At 46.7% G+C, this 19422-nt stretch overlaps 2 protein-coding genes across 2 annotated transcripts in view; one reads left to right on the top strand and one right to left on the bottom strand.

The window, feature by feature from the left end:
- The window catches only part of LOC309655769 (uncharacterized protein), a 39554-nt gene extending 23801 nt beyond the window's left edge, over positions 1-15753 (top strand). The window contains exon 4 of the mRNA XM_082451468.1: positions 13380-15753. Coding sequence (XP_082307594.1) covers positions 13380-13627 — 248 coding nt within the window. The 3' untranslated portion in view covers positions 13628-15753. The remainder of the gene's footprint in view (positions 1-13379) is intronic.
- FOXN3 (forkhead box N3) overlaps positions 1-19422 on the bottom strand; it is a 406382-nt gene that overhangs the window by 266301 nt on the left and 120659 nt on the right. The gene's annotated exons all lie outside the window — the stretch shown is intronic.

Here is a 19422-nt window from a genome sequence, read left to right as displayed (position 1 = left end):
TGCGTCCTGAGCTGGAGCCCTAGGAGGCCTCTCCTCAAGCCGTTCAGAGGACATTCAGGACAGTTCTCGGACTCACTCAAGGGCTCAGCACAAGTTTTTAAAAAAAGAGTTGGGTCTAGAACCCAGCTCTGCTCACTTCTCTTTCTCTCTTTCCTCAAAGCCACGTTTAAAAAAAAAATATATATATATATATGTGTGTGTGTGTATATATATATATACACATATATATATATACATATATTATATACAGTATATATAATAAGTTGTCACTGCGAAAAACTTGGAAACTAGAGAAAAATAAAAAGGGAGGAAAAGCTCGTCTATAACTTCATTGCCCAAAGCTTCTACACCTTTGTTAATTCAGACGGTCTTCCAGAGTGTTTCTATTCATATAATGAAAATGAGATCCTGTAAATATACTTTGTACCCTGCTTTCTTCCACTTCACAATGTATGAAGTCTGTTTCTACTACAAAAGTCTGAGCTTCGGGTGGGCTTGAGACCGTATCATGGCACCTTCTGTGTGCCTGGCACACAGAAGTAGTAGGCACTCAGTAAATGGTCGTGGAGTGCCCGTGTGACACTGTGATGACCAATGGCTTAGCCGCCCTCATTCTATTGGACACTTAGCTTATCTGCTCCTGTGAACAATGTCAGATGAACAGCCTTATTCAGGCATCGTGTACAAAGCTCTATGTCCTTGGAATGAATTCCTAAAAGTGGAATCACTGGGTCAGAGTATTCACATTATAAGGCCTTGGATCCCTGTTGCCAAATTGCTCTCCAGAAAGTCAATCCTAATTTATATCCTCCACTGGTGATACAGAAGAGTGAAAAGTACAGTATTCTCCATAGAGTAAGTATGTGAGTTAAAAGGAAACTGTAGAATCCCTCAGTAGGTATTTTAATAAGGAACTGAGGGCTGGAATTGAAGTGCATTCAATATCTAGCAGCCCCACACAGTATACAGTATCCTTCTGAACTTTCACCAGCTTCCCCCTCCAACATCCTCTACCATGTGGCACCTAATATTGCCACAAGGGAAATTATCAACTCCCTACCATCCAAACAGATAACTCTACTAGGAAACGTTCCCCACGCCCCCAGGAACACAGGAGGTTTCCTAGAACGCAGCACAAAAAAATCCAATCTTTCCATATAAACAGTGACCCACACCCAATCTGTGTCTCTGGCACCAAGTGTGTTTTGCTTGAGCTTGTCTATAAATATCTGCAGTTTAAAGTAAATGTCCACAGTGGTTTCCAAATGTCTTTTTGATTACACGCATGCGTTAAAGATACACAGCTAATCTCAAAAACACACTTTTAATACTTGTTTCTGAGAAAAAGTTCTGTTCTTCCTAATCTAAAATCACCAAAATAAATTCCAAATGAATATATCTATCCGTGTTTTAACTGATCCCCCCCGCCCCCCCGTAGGTCAAGGAGGTCATTTGTGGACATGAAAACGGAGGTGTGTAGATCCTGATCCAGAAAGCCCCAAGCCCACTCTCTCCACAGAGCCAGTGTTCATTCGGAAACTAGCAGGGGTACCTTGGCAATGAAGAGGGTCCAGTGTCTATAGGCGCTCTCTCCCCTTGTCCCCACCATGCTGGACACCAAGACCCTCCTGATACGATGTGATGATGAACTTGATTCGCTGGCCCCTCCCCTCTCTCCCAGTCCTCTCCCTTCTCTCTTCCCACAATGCCAAGAGTTGACTGTACGGGGAAATCACTAGCTTCCCTCCAAGGCCTTTTCAGACAGAGCAAAATAAGAAAAAATATTTATATTCTTTTTTTTTTTTTTCTTTTTGGCTGTGTTGGGTCTTCATTGCTGCACGCGGGCTTTCTCTAGTTGTGGCGAGCAGGGGCTACTCTTCATTGCAGTGTGTGAGCTTCTCATTGCGGTGGCTTCTCTTGTTGTGGCACATGGGCTCTAGGGCGCAAGGGCTTCAGTAGTTGTGGCTCTTGGGCTCAGTAGTTGCGGCTTGCGGGCTCTAGAGCACAGGCTCAGTAGTTGTGGCGCAGGGGCTTAGTGGCTCCGCGGCATGTGGGATCCTCCCAGACCAGGGATCGAACCTGTGTCCCCGCATTGGCAGGCGGATTCTTAACCACCAAGCCACCAGGGAAGTCCCAATATTTATATTCTTAACAAAAGAAACTCTAGATTCAAATCCCACCTTTGTCCCAGAATTACTGTGTCAGGTATCTTCTGTGTCTTCATTTCTCCATCTTCAAAATGGGTGGGGTTTTTTTCCTGCATCTCCCTTGTGTCTTTCACGAGAACTTTGCAGAGAACTGAAGCATAAACATTTTTCACATGTTCCCGAGAGGCAAAGCACCTCTTTAAATTCAAGGTGTTCCTTTGTTAATTACTTCTGCTTTCTTGACTTAACAATCAAGCACAACTCTTCTACCCAAATCACCCCCATTCCTTAGTTTCTGATGGCAATGTTATCAAGATATCTCCTAACCTTTGAACCATCTGTGATGTTTTTTTAAAATATCCATGTGGCTCTTCACAATGAATTAATATTAGCTACTCTTTACCTTATATCCTTTTCCTATAAACACACACACACACACTCACACAATATGGAGGTCCAAATTCTTTTCTTTGACTCAACATAAACCACAGGCCTCCAGTACCGAACAGCTAAAAATCACAAAGTCCGTGTCCACATTTATCCATGAAAGAAAATTTAATAGTTCAGCATGTCACACAGCAAGTCAATCAGAGGACTGAGAAATCAACACAGAAGTTCCGCAGTCCGTGTTTCCAGTTTTCTTGTGATAGGAACAAGACAGAGTTTATTTGAGAAGGAAATGCCAAGGTGACATTTGGAATTACGACGTTTGTGGGGGCAGGAGGCCAAGTTCTAGTGCATTTTGCGTTCTCTTTTGGAGCCGTGGCTTTGCCAGATCCACATCCCCATATGCACACAATTCAGCCAACTCACCATGGGAGTCCGATAGCCTTGCCCAAAGACTTCTCCTCCGGCCGCCAAAAGGGACTTTGCCATCAGGAGGCCTCTTGGGGAGGTGGGCTCATGGGGAGAGCCAGAAAGCTGGCCCTCTCAAGAAATCCAGTTGGCCTAAAAGTCAGATTTCTTGAGTGAAGGGGAACAGACCAGGGGGGCCAGAGGGGGAACTGAGTGGTCCAGCGAGGGGACATAGCAGAAGACCAAGATGAGGGCACGCCTGTCACTAGAGGCATACTCGCCACGTCCCCTTGTTCTGAAGCCCCTGATGGTGCTACCTTGATAGCAGGATCTGCTTGTTGCATGGGGGCAGAGCCAATGGCCCCCATCCACTGCATCCACTACCCTGTGTGGGCAAGTGCTCTGCACCCACGCTGGGCAGGGGAGTCACCAGGCAGCTCCTGACACTCCCCGCTCTTGCATTACGGAGCCAGGGGATGGCAGGAAAGAAACTGCTCTAAGACAGCTGCCTGTGCCCGTGCCCACCTACGGGAGCCCCCGATGGACCCAGCTCTAGCCCATTTCATGGGGCCTTCGCATTCTCCCAGCCTTCCCAGAAATGTTTCTAGACCAGGAGTCAATGAAATGTGTTCTGCAGGATGCATTATTTTACTAAGTCCTAACAAACATCCTGCTTCTTGGAGGGCCATGTCAGCCAAGAACACTGTAAGTAATTATCCCTTTCAGTATCTGCCCACCAAGGTGCCGATCTGTAAAGGTCCCTGGTGGCCCACAGCTACCATCTGCACCTTCCCCCAGGTGCCTCGGAGCCCACGGCCCTCACTGGCAGGATTCCCTTCCCTCCTCCTCTTTCCTCACATCTTGGTTAACACGCTTTGCTGAAATTTCAACAATTACCTGGATCCCAACCCAATCCACCATAAGTCTGCCTTAGCGCTCGGTCCTTTCGGATGAGCCTGGGAACCACTCTGGACCTCAGTGTCTTTTTCTGACAGTGGCCGGGGGGGGGGGGGCAGGAACAGCTCTACTCCAAAGTTCTTTCTAGCTGAGAAAATGAACATTCTCTATTTTTCTTCTTAAAACTTTGCTCCCTGTGCCTTTGACAGAAATAACTTTCCAGTCTCGCCTGTTAAATGAATCTGGAACGCTGAGCCTGCCAGAGAAGTCCCCCAGGGCTAGCCTTTCCTTCCTTGGTATCTGTGGGACATTGCATGGCCTGGAGGCAACATCCTCCCACCATAGGTTTAAAGAAGGATGTCTCAGTTTTGCAATTTGCCATCGGTGGGGCAGACTGGACGAATTCTAAGGTCTCTTTCAGAGTCAAGAGCCCAGGATTTTGCACATGGAAAGCTCAAGCTAAGCTCCAAAGGTCAAGACAGAAAGAGAGGAAAGCCAGTGTTGACTGAACACCTCGAAGCCGACCCAAACTTCAGCTGCCTCTCATTTTGCTCCTGATGCCAGGATGCTGATGAAATCCAGACAGGTATAGGGTGAGTCAGCCAGATCTCCACCATCAGCCCAGCCCTGGGTTGCAGGGGGCGGCGGGGGGGGGGCATGCATGGCAACCAGCTGCTCTCAGGTAAGGCAAAGACCATCTGGCAACATTGTGCTCTAAACAATCTGCAGGGTTGTCAGGAAATGTAATTCCTCAAACCAGGACCCTAACCCTAAAAATGACCACCGGCCACCACATACTGCCCCTGGGCCGAAAGTTCTGGAAATGGAACTTCTGGAGCATGTTATAACTTAACAAGGCTTTCCTTGGGCTGGCTTTTGGGTTGATATGTTTTCAGTTCATCGTGTTACCTGTCAGTCATGTGTCCCCATGCAGGTGTCAGCCTGAGCACAGGCCAGGAGGTATGGGATGCTGCCACATCTCTGTGTTCATTCCGGAGAATTACTGTAGCTTGAGGGTGACAGTCCCACAAGTTAAATCTTCATCATCCCTGCCTGCCTGTCTTAACAATGCAGATTCACTTTTTTTATTTTTGAGTGTATTCACTCACTACCCATGTGAAAAAATTTGAAGGCTTGTGTGGGTATATTATATGGTTTAAATTAAAAGAGCTTTTAAAAAACACAAAGTATATTTTTGGAAGTCATCACTCAAGCATGGGTGGTTGGGGACCTTAGAGTGGCCAAAATCATTCATTTTTCTTAAGAGGACACTATTTTCTTCACCTCCTACCTTGTCTAAATATCTCTGAATTCACTTGACACTCAAAAAAGGATCATTTTCATGGAGTGATTTCAGAGAGTAAGAAGCAGCCACGGCTTAAAGCCCCCCTACCTGAAGCTCTTCCTCCCCCTACTGCCGTGTCCAAAATCCAGTACCCTAAATTCACACTAGTGTGTAAATGACTGATACCAAGGTCATCCCCTAGGACTGGCTGGAGAGAAAGCAGGGCTCCATGTGCCCCCAAGAGGTATAAAGGTGTGTTTTCAGGGTGTACCCTAAGGGGCAGGGAGGGAGAAAGGCAGAAAAACAGGCTGAGGGCACCCAGAACAAAGAGGCCACTGCACTATTCTCCCTAGAGATGATCTTGCTTCTTCCTAATTTGGCTTTTAAGAGAGGGGCGTCCCGTAGCAGTGACCTTTCAAGGAGGGATAATTTATCCACCTTGGCTTAACTGGTGCCTGAGTGGAGCTGCTATGGAAAGGCGCCCTGGCCAAGCCCATTTCCATCTCCCCAGCACTCCTCGGGGACGGGGGGGACGGAGCGCGGCTGAGACTGTCAGCGTCATCACAGAAGCATCACTAATGTGGACACAGGAGGTGCCGGCTCCTACTTCCCAGCCAGCTGTCCTGGCTGGCAAGGCCATCTGGGTTAGGAAATGTGTGTTCTAAAGCCTGCTGGGGGAAGCCCGTTTTGATGGGAAGCTCAGCTTAAGAATCAGCCGGCTTCAAGAAGCTTCCTCAGCCTGGCCCCCTGTAAAGATGTGAGGCCTTGGAAATCAGTTATTTCCCCCTTATGGAGCCCTGAGAAGGCCAGTGCATCCACATTCAACAACCTGCAGCCAGGGTCCAGGAAACGAGTCAGCTCCAACAGGAAACCCTGGGGAAAAAATGTCGGGAAGGGACAAGACTTTAGTTTCAGGTTTCCAAAAGCCTGAAGATACAAACCCAAAATGAAAACCTTTTAAGAAATGCCTATCTAAAATGGAACCACCATACCTTTAAACTCTTTGTACCCTGACGGAAGAGATAACAAACATTAGAAAATGAACTTAAATTGTACCAAATCATAACATTGCCTCTAAAAATCTTTAGCTCCAGGGAATTCCCTGGTGGTCCAGTGGTTACGACTCTGCGCTTTCACTGCCGAGGGCGCAGGTTCAATCCCTGGCCGGGGAACTAAAATCCTGCAAGCTGTGCGGTGCAGCCAAAAATTAAAAATAAAAAAAATAAATAACTAAAGTAAAAATATTTAGCTCCAAGATTTAAAAGACCTGTAAAAACCCAGTGGGTGAAGATGTAAGGACACAGGCAGTCTCGTTCAATTGATGGGAATGTTAGTGGGTCCTATCATTTTTGGAGGGATATTTAGCAATATCTATTAAGTTTAAAATGCGCATCGGCTTTGACTCAGCAATTCTCCTTGTCGGAATCCATTGCCCAGAAATACACAGTTGTGCAAAAATATGCGTGTACAAGGATTATTTCAGCATTATTTATAATAGAGGAAAACTGTTTTAGAGGAAAAGAATTCCATGTCCATCAAAAAGGGATCAGTTAGCTAAATCCTGGTTCATTCATATAATGAAAACTCACGGCTTTTAAAAGAAAAAAGGCAGACCATGGTGCTTATGGGAAAAGATGTTCAGAGAGAAAAGCACATTGCAAACCACATATCAAGTCTGTTTTTTGTAAAATAACATTAGATATATTAATATATGCATGAAAAAATCTTCCATGGGTGGATCATTAGGGACGTTAAACTTTCCTTGATAAGTACTTCTAAATTGTTAGGATTTTAACATTTATCTTTAACCTTAAACAATAACTTGTAATCAGAAGGGAAAAAAATGAATGCCTCCATCTTCACGTTAATTATCTACAACCCCTTATCTTATCCTGGAGGGGGAGTGAGGACTGTGGTTGTTCTCGTATGTTCTAGAGAATGGTGGCTACGGGCTCTGTATTTTATCCCAGCAATTCCATTTGATAAATGGCTCAAAATCCCAACGCTTCAAATACTCTCACACTTAAGATATTTTGTGCTTGAGAAGTGGCCGTTGTGATGAACAGAATGCAGGATATTGGGAATATCACCTTGGGCCAGTTTTCTTCCTGTGTCCCAGCTTTTTCATCATAAGATAAAGGGTTTGAAGGGACCCTGACCCCACCCTGACCAGACGGTCCATGGATGAAGTACTCAATCAGCATTTGTTGAAATACTGGAGGACAGAGACGGGACCTGATATGGGGAAACAATGGGAAAAGGAACAGCTGAGAAAAGTCTTACCAGCATCATCGGGAGTTGGTGTAGAGTCAGCCAAGGGGGAAAGAGCAAAAGGGTTTTGAGGCAGGGGAAAAACAAGCACGTTTTTGAGGTTCTCAACTGGAGAATTGAATGTCTGGAAATATGTAGGTACGGTTTGAGTTGTCACACTAATGGGAGAAGGCAGGTGCTAGCAGCATATAATGGGTGGGGGCAGAGATGCTAAACTCGCCACAAGGAAAGGGACAGTTGCACCCCAGTTCCATCCATGCGGCCCACGGAGTAACACTGAGGGGTGCCAGCCAGCCTGGTAGCCATCAGCTTCCTTCCCTGACACATGGCCCGGGACTGGGGCTGGGTACTGGATGGGTGGGTAGGTCTCGAAGGAAAGCCAGGAGGCAAGACCACTAGCATATCCACCAGACGGCCCACCTTCTGCAGCCTGTTCCCAAGTCAGCCTGAGTCATAAAACTGCAAACTGCCTAACTTCAAAATGGCCCATTCTGGATCTTTTATGATAATCGTACTTTCCCTTTAATAAACACTAATAAAGAATTAAACCTCCTTGAAGGAGGCACATCTCTAGAGTCACGTTCCTGAATAAATCCTAACCACAAGAGACTTTGGGCTCTGCAGTTCAAGGCCTTCCTATTACATTTTGGACCCTGGTCTCCCCCTTGCCTACTTTAAGTGGGGTCCCAGGTTCCTCAGGGCACCGTTGTCTGATGTAAACTCCAAAAAACAGAGACCTGTCTACCTTATTCCTCACAACATCCCCAGCACAGAGAACAATGGCTGGCACATAGTAGGTGCTCAGTAAATATTTTAACAAATGAATGAAAGTGGAAACGGCATCATCTAAGGAGCGGGGTTAACTATTTATAAGCTGTGTGGCCCTGGGCAAGTCACTTAACCTTTCTGAGCCTTTGGTTCTTCATCTGTGAAGCAGAATAACAATAACCACCTTCTAGGGCTTCGGGGGAGACTGAACTGAGGTATGGGAGACATCCAGCATGGGCTTCTTAGTTCTCAGTAGGTTCTTGGAAAATGGGAACTAACACTGTGTCATTATTATTAATAACTCCAACTCACACCCTAGCCCACGCATCTCCTGCAATCACAAGCATCACATAAAAGATACGCAATTTGGTTCAGCTTGCCCTTTGTGAGCTACTAGTTAATAACCAGCACAGCGATAGCCTCTTCTTTAAACATGATGTTCCTCCAGTCTCCTTCAAAGAGCTGTACTCAGAGCATTATCAGTTGACCCATTGTTTCCAAAGACCTTCACGAAGCACCTGTAAAGGTGTATGTGCCAGAAGGACATGAAGACCAGTCAAGGAGAACCAGCAGGTTTGTGGGTACTTCTGGTTCAGCCCTGGCCCAAACTGTTGAGGTTTGACTCTGATTTGGCCTCCTGATACCTGAGCCTGTTCCACTAAGGAAAATCCAACATGCCATAGTGGTTACAAGCATGGAGTTGGGAGCCAGAAGCTAAGGTTCAGAGCCTGGGTCCACCACTCTTAACCGTATGACCTTGGGCAAGTTACTTAACTACTTGAAACCTCAGTGCTCTCATCTGAAAAATGGGGGACAACAATAGTATCTACCTGGGGAAAGAGGGGAAGAAAGGAATAGACTGTGTTTCTCTTGGTTTTGTAAGAAATCATGGAACTCAATGAACCCATTGGCAAAAACCCCATGGAGACTATCTTTCCTATGTTTTCCATTTTTATTAATCAATCATCTTGAATCCTCTCTGAAGGGTGGAGGAAAGAGCTTGCTGGTGATACACTGGCTGTCTCTACAGGAACATGAGCAGAACGCTTGACACACAGTAGGTCTTCAATAAATATCTGTTGAATGACTAAATAAGTGATTCAGAAGTTGAAAAAGTCTGACAGTCCACCATACCTGTTTGACCTAAGAAACTAGGTGCAAACTAAGGTGAGGGAAAATCTTGTATTTTTGAAACCAAGGTCTAGAATCTGTATTAACAGAAATCTCTTCGACCCAAGCCCTCCAAGGCTTCTCCCCTCTAAGAAATATCGATCATTTTCTGTGTCTCTTGCCATCTGCATCTCTTCCCTTTGCATTGACCCAAGCCCACTCTCTGGGCCTTGCAGGATCAGCTCTAACTTGTCTCGTTCCTATATTAGAAATACACAAGGTACTTTTTTTTATTTTTTTATTTTTGGCCGCATTGGGTCTTCATTGCTGCGCGCGGGCTTTCTCTAGTTGCGGCGGGTGGGGGCTACTCTTTGTTGCGGTGCACGGGCGCCTCATTGCGGTGGTTTCTCTTGTTGTGGAGCACAGGCTCTAGGTGCACAGGCTTCAGTAGTTGTGGCTTGCGGGCTCAGCAGTTGCGGCACATGGGCTCAGTAGTTGTGGCACAGGGGCTTAGTTGCGCCACAGCATGTGGGATCTTCCCAGACCAGGGATCAAACCCGTGTCCCCTGCATTGGCAGGATTCTTAACCACTGCACCACCAGGGAAGCCCCAAGGTACCTTTTTAGAGACAGCCACTTGGGCGGCCCCTCCTAGTGAGTCATGGGCTCTCCATTGAAGAACTTCCTTTCCTCCTGGGATAAGCACATTGTTCTCCCCAAAACTCAGCATGTGGGTCAACTGTGGACACTAACTGCCTCTTGGGCGCCCTTTTACCAAGTGTCTTGCAGCGCACTTCTCAGAAAATGACCCTATTCCTTCTGTACTCCCCAGAGACATACAATGTGAACTGAGAGCTTGGCTATTATGCTTGTGAATAATCTGAGTTTCAAGTGCGGCCTTGGCACGCCTGAGAACAAATAATTACCAAAAAGTTATCCAGCTGCCCTCACAACGTGCCGCTACTTTGTCTTGGGTGTGGAGCCCTGTTGGCTGGCCCCGTGGGAGCCTCAGTGAACAGAGCCATCAAGACCCCCTCCAGGTCCCAGTCAATGACTGCAGCAGAAAGTTTTGGCCGATCTGGCCCTGGAGAAGATAAAGCCCTTAAACTAAGATTAGCCACGCTCATTCCAGCCCCACTCACAGCCAAGAGTCAAGGTCGATATTTGCTGAGTGGAAAAGGACAAAAGGAAACAAATTTCGTTTGCAAGCTCTCCAAACAGACCAGAAAAAGTAATTATCTGTTGCTTACCCCGTGTGTCTCCTCTCATAAAAAGACTAAGCTAATACGTCCCTGCTTTGAGGGAATATCAACATTTTGGTCTCTGGATCACAGATGATCAACCGGCTCTCCGAATAGGGTGTTCAGCAAAGAGTTGTGTGCAGGATGGATTCTTTAAAAAAAGCAACAGGGCCAAAAAAAAATTTTTTTAAGTTGGGGGAGGGGGACTTCCCTGGTGGTCCAGGGGTTAAGACTCCGCGCTTCCACTGCAGGGGGCTCGGGTTCGATCCCTGATCAGGGACCTAAGATACCGCATGCCACGTGGTGAGGCAAAATTATTTAAAAAAAAAAAAAAGCAACAGGGCCGTTTTAACCTTATGATGACTTAAAATGACAATGACACTGTTGCTACTTTAGACCAGTAAAAGCTTGAGAAAGCTTAGAAAGAAAACTCCTCAACTATTGCTTGATGATCACTGAGGAGCTGGGTCATAAAAAGCACCCTCTTAATCAGAGTGAATTTAAATCTGCATCCAAACCACTAGCCTTTGGTGTACAACGACGGCATATTTGATCTGGAAGAGACTTTAGGATTATGTAGGCCACTGCCCAATCCAGGTCCACCTCCCACCTGGGGCATCTGCCCCACACACTCTGTACGCCACACAGCCAAAAGCACACCCCTCCTCACTCCCGTCAGCCACAGCTTTCCTGGGCTCTCCCGTCTGTGCAAGTGCCGACTGGATTGAGAAGGCAGGCCCATCACAAGCATCATGAAACCCAGAAGCCTTCGCCAGGAAGGGAATTGCCTGTATGGTATCAGAGTCCCCAATGAGGGCTGCATTCAGCAACCCGTGCCCAAGACCAAACAAACAGCTCCATGGGGACCGTGGGATGAGCGAGTGGGGTGCACATCTGCACGGGGTGACATCTGGTTCAGAACTGTCAGCCCCACAGCAGGAGGGGAAGACTGTAAACTCTGCCGGACAGGGGTAAGGGATGCTGAGAGGACCCTGGCAGCCCAGCCCGGGCTGGAATTCCCGGGGGAGCCCACTGCACACTTATCTGGGGTCTACTGTTCACTTTCCTTTCTCTACAAAGCCAGGCTACTTCTTGATGGGGAGACGGGGGGAGCAGGGTGATGGACTTCTTTTTCTTGCATTTTGTTCTAAAAGACAGGGACATCCTAGTTAGATCTTCTTCCCTGAGTGTTCCAGAGGAGCAGTGCAAGCTGTGTCTAACAGGGTCGCCGCTCCAAAAGGACAAGCTCAAAAGGTCAGAGCCAAGTACTAGACCTTTTTTTAAAAATAAATTTATTTTATTTATTTATTTTGGCTGCGTTGCGTCTTCGTTGCTGCGCACGGGCTTTCTCTAGTTGTGGCGAGCAGGAGCTACTCTTCGCTGTGGTGCACGGGCTTCTCATTGCAGTGGCTTCTCTTGTTGTGAAGCATGGGCTCAAGGCGCGCGGGCTTCAGTAGTTGTGGCACACAGGCTCAGGAGTTGTGGCTCGCGGGCTCTAGAGCGCAGGCTCAGTAGTTGTGGCGCACGGGCTTAGTTGCTCCGCAGCATGTGGGATCCTCCAGGACCAGGGCTCGAACCCGTGTCCCCTGCATTGGCAGGCGGATTCTTAACCACTGCGCCACCAGGGAAGCCCTAGACGTTTTGATTAAATGTGCATATTCCTTTTTTGGTGGGTGGGTGCTGTTTAATCTGTGTGGATCCAGTAACCAACAGGCATCTCTCTCCCTGTTCAAATTGAAGGAAACATCTAAATAGCATCCAACACCTCTTTTCTTCGTGTACAACAAATGTCAATGATATGCAAACACAGGCACTTCACAGTGAAAGAGTGGTTTGTCAGAGTGGATAGTGAATGAGCTTCTCTTCTTGCCTCTGGTTACTCTGAGCTCTGCCTGGGAGCGGGGATCTTGCTGGGCGGCACCCAGGAGGCTCTCCCAGGTCAGACCTGCACATTGTACACACTGCCTTTGTTGCTCAAAAGGATGGGTCAGACAGAAAATAAATTAAGTAGAGTTATCAACCGGTTACCATCATTGTCTGAATTCTCACCTCGGCTACGCTGTGGGTAATCTGCAAAGAGGCATCGAGCCCCAGACCCCTAGCCTGGCACTCAGGGCCCCTCGTACTCTAAACCTGCTAACCTATCCTCGCTGACTTCACTCCCTTCTGGCCTCTGGCATTTCCAGAATGGGCCATCCTTTCTCTTGTCCAGACCTCTCAGGTTCACTCCAACACTTTCTCTGGACAGCTTTCCTTGACCAATCACTGAGCCCCCTTGACACCCTTTACCTCAGTATCATTCATCCTGTATCTCCAGAACCCAACACAGAACTGATACGTGGTAGGTGTTTGATTAATGTTCACTGAAAAAGTAAATCAGATATTCCTGAAACAATGAGCAAGCTAAGTTTAAAGGAGATAAAGAAATGTGCACATTAAAAATGTAACACACACACACAGGCAAGTCCTTTGTATGCAATGAATACGTATAAAAGCTGGTGAAGTCCTCTAAACAAGGTCTGTAGTCTAGTTAATAGTATTGTACCAATGATGTACAATGGCGCTTTTAACGAGGTACTGAAGTTATATGAGATGTTATCACGGGGGAAGCCAGAGGAAGGATGCATGGGTCCTCACTATGTTATTTTTGCAACTTCTGAGTCTAGGATTATTTCCAAATAAAAAGTTTCATAAAATAAACCAAACAAAAGAGGCAAGAAGTTCCAAGTACCAACTGAGCAGCTGAGGTGAGGGGTTGCAGCCTCCCTGCTGCGGGACCCCATCGTGTTCCCACCTGATACCCACCTGATACTCCCAGGTTAGGGATGATTCCAGCCTCTCTTTCCCTCTCCCTTCCCTCCCTCAGGTCTCAGCTGCGATGTCCTCCCCACTGAGTGTCTTCCCAGACCACCAGCACCACAGCCACTTTGTCAAAAGCTTATTTACTGCCTTCAGTGCATGGATTGTAATCAGAAATCTCTTGTCTGTTTGTCGCCTGTCTTTTCCCACCAGAAGGCAGATGACACAAGACCTGGGACCTCAGCTGCATGTTTACGACTTTGTCCCCATTACCAGGGCATATCCTGGCCCACAGTACTTAAGAAATATTTTTAGATGCATAATGGATATGTTAATTAATAAAGCTATTAAATTAACTTTAATAAAGTTAAATTAATAAACCAATAAACCGGTAAATTAATAAACCAATGCTGAGTGATGTTATTAGCCTTAAAGCCTTTCTAATAAAAACAGTAACAACAACAAGCAAGTTCTTTACAAAATATAGCACTTTAACTATGACTCGTTGGAAATGACTTGAAACATACAACGTGATGTCTGGAGTAGGTGCCCGAAGGAAGCAGACACCCCTAGAGCTGGTGCAACCAGGAAAGATGTCCAGTGAGCAACTGTCTGGATGGACATGGAAAGATGGATAGGTTTTTAAAAGAAGTCAAACTAGGAAAGCAGAAAAAAGCGTGCTTCAGAATTGAGAACCAGCATGAAAGAAAACCTTAGTGGCATCCAGGCCCACATCTGTCCTTGTAGGAAGTTGGTGACCTATCATGAACAGTGCTGGGGTCATGACGGTGAACGGGAGAGACAGACCCTGCCTGAGAGCTTCCACTTTAGATCATCAGCTTTCTATCTGATAAAATAGTCTCTGTAAACGTCTACTTTTCTCATTAATGAAGGCTTCCTGCTTGTATGGCAGGGAGCATAGAGACTGCCTCGATAGTTCTGAATTCTTACTAGCTGGAATAATAGCCAGGAGGCTATTTAAAATTGATTGGGGAAAGTAGGAACCATTGCCCCTTTGGGGCAGACCCCTCCATTGTGCGGAGGGCCACTTTGGTGAGCTCTCCCGACCGTGCAGACAGAAGTCAAGTTCCTCCTCTTTCTTCCTTACAGGAACCCCTGATATTGGAAAATTCATCCAAGATCAAATGCATCAGACTGGGATGTTAAGAAATCTGGCTAATGATGTCAAAAGCCATCTCATGAGTGGTACACTCCTACATAATTCCTTTTTTCTGTCATGCCCACCACCAAGCTGGACCAGGACTGCTGGAGGAGAAGAGACCTGGAAAGTTATTAGGAAATTCTAGGAGGGCAGGTTTAAAACTAAAACTTTGCACCCCACCCCTCATTTCAGAAGGCCACAGGTTGGGCGGTCTGGGAGCAACCAGTTCTTACCCATAACAGGTCTTCCTAGCCAAGTACGCTGGGTTCAAGCTATTCCCGTAGACTTTGGTTCTTCTACAGCACAGAGTGTATTTCAATAAAGTCTTTAACCCACAGAAGCATCCTGAGGCCTCTTTATTCTAGCCTCAGCCACTGGGGCCGGGACATGGCATCACTGCTCTAGGGCCATAAGAAGTTGGGGCTCCCCTGATGGTTTTGCTGTGGACCAATGCCTCGGGCATCACAGATATGCAGGGGTATGTGTCTCCCAGGCCACTGTCCCCAGCTGAGTGTAGTGCAGATGGAACAGATCCCAGTCTTCTCCAGATTCCATCAGCTGAGTAGGCATGGGGGCAGCAAAGAATAAGAAAGGATCATGGAAGGGAGAAGGGACTAAGGAAGGGTCATGTATGGGGCTATGAGATGCCTCTATCTTCTTACCGTTCCCCAGGCTTGCCCCGTTTCCCAGACCCGGGGAGCTCCTATGCTAACTTGGAGTTTAGAAGCAGTTCAAGTGCCTACTCTTCCGGCACTCAGCCTTTCTCAAATCATGGCCAAGAGCTCCCATCCTCCCAGCCCACTAAAAGGCAATCCTGGTGCCATATACACATGGCCACAGTGTCTAGATAGCTTTCCAGCAACACCTGGAAAATTTGAGTGATTCCCCCTTCCCAGAAATCTTGCTGCGAAACCTTCCTTTGCTTAGTTTATGAAGTGGGCTCCACCGTCTTGCCGAACCCTTCAGTAAGTTCAGCAAGATGGCCACACGAGGTGTGTTTCATACCACCGACTACACGCAAAAGGGGCTCCCCTGGGCTTCCCTGGTGGCACAGTGGTTAAAAATCCGCCTGCCAATGCAGGGGACATGGGTTTGAGCCCTGGTCCGGGAAGATCCCATATGCCGCGGAGCAACTAAGCCCGTGCGCCACAACTACTGAGCCTGTGCTCTAGAGCCCGCGAGCCACAACTACTGAGCCCGTGAGCCACAGCTACTGAAGCCTGCATGACTAGAGCCCGGGCTCCGCAACAAGAGAAGCCACCGCAATAAGAAGCCCGCGCACCGCAACAAAGAGTACACCAGCTCGCCACAACTAGAGAAAGCCCGTGCGCAGCAACGAAGACCCAACACAGCCAAAAATAAATAAATAAATAAATAAATTTAAAGGGAAAAAAAGGGGGGCTCCCTGAAACTCACAGATTTAAGCATTGCAAAGACTGTGAAGGGTGATCTAACACTTCCAACCTGAGCTGTTTATCATTTCAGGCCCTGAGAGGTCACATTCCATTTACTCCTGTAGATGAAGATCTGCTGGCGCTAAAGACTGGAGGACACTCTGGAGATGTCCACTTAGATCTCAACCCTGGAGCTACCCAGATGTGGTAGCCTTAGAGCATCATTCTGGATTGATCCTAAGATTAGTTTTAAATGCTAGTCCAGCTTTTAGGTTTTCATGCAGTGTTATTTTTACAGGCTGATTATTGGGGTAGAATGTTAGGGTGGTCTCCTTCTCATTTGCTTTATTCATTTTTATAAATTATATACGCGCACACACACTTCTACCGGCTGCCCCAAAATGAGTCTCAATGTGAACACCACTGAGCATTCAGGCAGGGAGAAGTCAGCGAGACATCAGCAAGCAGGGCCCTGCCCCAAAAGCCTCCCTAGTGCTCCAGCCTCTGGACCATCACCTCCACTTATTTTTCCTCCTTTTCATCTCTTTTCCTCTGTGTCTGCACCCCTCCCCCTTAATCACAACACAGTTCACTGAGGCATACAAGTCACTCTGCTTAAAGCAAACTGAGATGGGAATAACCAACACATTCAGCCCCCCAGGGGCAGCCATTCTGCTACCAAACACAACTCTGCCAAACCAAAAGGAAACTCCACTTCTTTCTCCTCTTCCTCATCTCTCTTCCAATTGATGGCAAGCATAGGGGTTATGTTTTTTGCATGACTTGCTTTCTGGTGCCTCTTGACTGCTCGGACAACTGATTTGCCCATGAGCACCAGCTCTATCCATGTTGGAAATGCTCCTGAGTCTTAATTAAGGGCCAGTACTAGGCACTTGGATCAGTAGGATGAATCAAGACCTAGCCCATCAGGAACCCACACCTAGTGAAGGACACAGCCACATTGCTTCAGTAACAGCAATTACTCTACAGTGTGGTTAAGTGCTGGGATGCAGGTACAAACAGAATGTCATGAGGAACTGCAAGATACAAGGTTCCCCCCCCCCCCCCAGTTAAAGCAAATCCTTTAACATGAGATAAAAAATTTACAGGGGGCTTGGGGCAGCTGACCAAGAATCTTGACCCCCCTCCTTGGTTTTCTCGGTTCAGTGATTGTTCCAGTCACCACGCTGAGGCCCCGGGGCAGCAGCATGGTGGGGAGCACACCGTTCTCATCACTGACAACTAAGGCAGAAGCAAGGGGGGCACATCTGAATCTTCATCTACAGAATGGGGAGAAAAGCAATGATTGAGATGATCACAGGCTTGGCACAAAATAAGAGTGGGTGCTCATTGTCGGTACAGCGCTGCTGGTGGTGGTAATAATCCCGAACTCAGAAGAATCCATCCAGGCTGGACCCTGCCGGGGCTCTAAAGCACAAGCAGCTGCATTCACTGGCCACTTCTCGCAGGGGCTCTCACTACCCCAGCCTCAGACACGACTCTCTGCCGGAGAAGAAAATGAGTGCTGGCCAAGCTAGACAACCAGCCTCCAGCAGAGAATGGTGTGATCCCAGTGCTTTACCTGTCCCAGGTACGTTTATCGCCATCCACCACCATCTGCCCCAACTCTAAGCGACTTGCGGGAAGAGAACATGGTGTCATTACATGTTACTTAAGTAACAGAGCTGGGTTCATGCTCAACAAATGCAATCAGGAAAATTCTAATTTGGCAGGGGCTCTCGGAAAGGGTTATGTCCAACCTTTTCATTTAAAAATACAGTTATTGGGACTTCCCTGGTGGCACAGTGGTTAAGAATCCACCTGCCAATGCAGGGGACACGGGTTCGATCCCTGCTCCGGGAAGATCCCACATGCCGCAGAGCAACTAAGCCCATGCACCACAACTACTGAGCCCTTGTGCTGCAACTACTGAAGCCCACACACCTAGAGCTTGTGCTCTGCAACAAGAGAAGCCAACGCAATGAGAAACCCGCACACTGCAATGAAGAGCAGCCCCCGCTCGCACAACTAGAGAAAGCCCATGAGCAGCAATGAAGACCCAAGGCAGCCAAAAATTTAAAAATAAAAAAATAAAAATACAATTATTTACTAGATAATTTCTAAATATAGAAAAATTTAAGGAAAATGTAAATGGCCCCTAGTCACACCACCTAAACAAACTAGGCCCATGTAAACCTTAAAAAATAAAACAAAAGTGCTAGATGCACCCTTGGGTTTTTTTGGGTTTTTTTTTAAGACAAAACAGTACAGGAATGTGTAAAAAGTTGCTTCCCTCCTACCTTGAACCCTCAGTCCTCCCTACCTTTATCTTGTGTAACCTGCCAAAAATAAGTATGAAAATATAAGCACATATATGCATGCACATATATGCATATACATATACACACATATATGACTTGATTTTTTTAACATAAATAGGACATGAAACTTGCTTTTTTTCCACTTAAAAAGTTGCTATGGTCTGAATGATTGTGTCTCCCCCAAATCCTAACATCCAATGTGACGGTATTAGTAGGTAAGGCCTTTGGGAAGTGATTAGGTCATGAGGATGGAGCCCTCATGAATGGGATTAGTGCCCTTATAAAAGAGACCCTGCAGAGCTCCCTAGCCCCTTCCACCAGGTGAGAACACAAGAAGTCTGCAAACCAGAAGAGGGTCCTCACTAGATACCTTGACCTTAGACTTCCAGCCTCAAGAGCTGTGAGAAATACATTTCTGTTGTTTATAAGCCACCCAGCCTGTGGGAGTTTTCTACAGCAGCTTGAACAGACTAAGACAAAAGGCAATGGACAGGGACCTCCCTGGTGGCACAGTGGTTAAGAATCCGCCTCCCAATGCAGTGGTTAAAAATCCACCTGCCAATGCAGGGGACACGGGTTTGTTCCTGGGTCCAGGAAGATCCCACATGCTGCAGAGCAACTAAGCCCCTGCGCCACAACTACTGAGCCCGCGCACCTAGAGCCCATGCTCCGCAACAAGAGAAGCCACCGCAATGAGAAGCCCACACACCGCAATGAAGAGTAGCCCCCCTCACCGCAACTAGAGAAAGCCCATGTGCAGCAATGAAGACCCAATGCAGCCAAAGATGAAAAAAATTTTTTTAATAACTAAAAAAATAAAAAGGCAATGGACAAAGTTCTCAAACCAAAATACTTGCTTCATGCTCCCCACACCATGCTACTTTCTGATTATATTATGATCTTGAGCAGTTTATTTAACCTCACTGTGCCTTGGCTTTTTCATGGGTAAAATGGGAATAGGTGAGTCAATACATGTAAACTTCTCAGAATGTAGACGGCACTCAAAAAACATGTACTATTGTTACTTATTACCATTATATCTTTGCACCCTTCCCATGTCATCCTATTTAAATGCTGCCCAGTGTGCCAAGGATATACACTTGTCTACCAAGGATAAACACTTACCCAGTCCCCGGGGGATGGGTATTGAGGTTGTATCTAATTTTTTGCTGTTGCTATTATGAACAATATCAATATTCCCATTCACCAGTTTTTGATACTTTGGTGAGTAGA

The sequence above is a fragment of the Balaenoptera physalus genome (genome assembly GCF_965194825.1).
Source record: "Balaenoptera physalus genome assembly, chromosome: 2".
Classification (NCBI taxonomy): domain Eukaryota; kingdom Metazoa; phylum Chordata; class Mammalia; order Artiodactyla; family Balaenopteridae; genus Balaenoptera; species Balaenoptera physalus.
Note: the sequence above shows the minus strand (reverse complement) of the source record. Positions and strands in the feature narration are given on the sequence as shown.